The sequence below is a fragment of the Uncinocarpus reesii genome, genomic scaffold (assembly GCF_000003515.1).
Source record: "Uncinocarpus reesii 1704 scaffold_15 genomic scaffold, whole genome shotgun sequence".
NCBI classification, from domain to species: Eukaryota; Fungi; Ascomycota; class Eurotiomycetes; order Onygenales; family Onygenaceae; genus Uncinocarpus; species Uncinocarpus reesii.
The window spans coordinates 1-1,423 of record NW_003052486.1 but is presented as its reverse complement, the minus strand read 5'-3'; the positions used below and the strand labels follow the sequence as shown (position 1 = coordinate 1,423).

The 1,423-nt window shown below is 49.0% G+C and overlaps 1 protein-coding gene across 1 annotated transcript; it reads right to left on the bottom strand.

The window, feature by feature from the left end:
• Nucleotides 1-4: 4 nt before the first annotated feature.
• Nucleotides 5-989, bottom strand: UREG_07936 (uncharacterized protein; the record flags this gene model as incomplete). The annotated part of the gene is made up of 1 exon (XM_002582163.1): nucleotides 5-989. A coding segment is annotated over one exon (985 nt), but the record flags the coding sequence as incomplete, so codon positions are not given.
• Between the last annotated feature and the right edge of the window lie 434 nt (nucleotides 990-1,423).

Genomic DNA, 1,423 nt, shown 5'->3' with positions numbered 1-1,423 from the left:
ACACTTTTCACGTTTTCTGTGCCAACTGCGTCCTTTATGCGCCCTTTGACCACGTCTCGGCTTCTCTCATCACTAGCATTGATTTCCAAAACCTCGTAGCCAGCTTGTTTCGCACAGACATGAGCCAATGTTGTTTTTCCTAGGCCGGGAGGGCCAGTTAACAAGAGGATTTTACGGTGGGTATTAGGCTCTTCTAAATCGGCCGTCTTATTTTGCGCCTTTGATTTGGCCAAACTAGGAAAAACGATAGGATCCCAGCCTTTCAACCACCGCAAAACCGCGCGATGGGTTCGGTCGTCACCGATGAGATCTTTGAATCTCCGTGCTCGATACTTCTCCGTCCATAGAGTATTTCTCCCTGCTTGAGCTTGATATCCCGATGGTGACTCCACAGACTGATGTAGCTTGGGGACATTGTGCGATCTTTTGTCCTTGCTCCGCGTGTCCCGGGCTTCTTCCATTAAACGGTGAATTTCGATCCCATAGTAGCTTTTCGTTGCTCTTCCAGGAGCTGTCATCGATCGACTAGCGATCAATTGTTCGTACGAGACTGGTAAGCTTGGCTTTCTTCGTGGTACGCGAATAGACTCTCCAGAGCATTTTCGGATAATAAGATGTTCTTTGCTATTGCTTGTAACTTCAACGGGGGTCGCTGTGTTGCGTGGCGTATTCAAAACTGCATCATCGTCTCTGGTTTTCAAAGATGGTGCACGAATGTACGGCGTTCCCTGGGTCTCATAAATCTGTGTCTCTGTAGTGCCCAACCAGCTTGTATGCTCCGTGACGCTGATTCGCGACCTAGAACCAGGTATACCTCCTTGCTGTGAGTCCTCGTCATCGGATTCATCCACGATAAAGGGGCCTAGGTATTTGGCGCGTTTGGCGGCATTCGCGTCTGCGCTCTCATTCAATTTCCTTTTGCCATGGTCAATCAGATTTTCCAGCGGCGACTCGTGCGGAAGAGGACTTGGAGCGCAAAACAAGGCCATTTGGAACTGCTGCCGCTATTAAGCCGGTCGTGAACTGAGGGTTATTCGTCCGACATGCGAGATTGTATTTAAAACGGGTTGCGTCTTAATTGGTTGTTCGAGCTGTGGGAGGAGCGGAATGGTGATAAAGCTGATGCGGCAGGATATTCCCAAAAGCCATAGGGTTGTTACTGTTCTTAGAAGATCTCCCGCGTCGGCCGTGAAACATCAATTGAATGGCAGACTGTCAATCAAATCAGTTGGAGTTGTTTGATATCAAACGCGCGCGTCGCGTCGCGGCGAGGTGAGAGCTGATTGGACAAAATCTTATTGCCGCATTAAGGCAAAGATCTAATGACATAATCTGACTCATTTAAAGCAGCACAGCGCTAAATCAGACATGGTTAGCGCGCTCGAGCTTGAGGCGCGAATTTGAAGTTGAGCTGCTGCTTGTC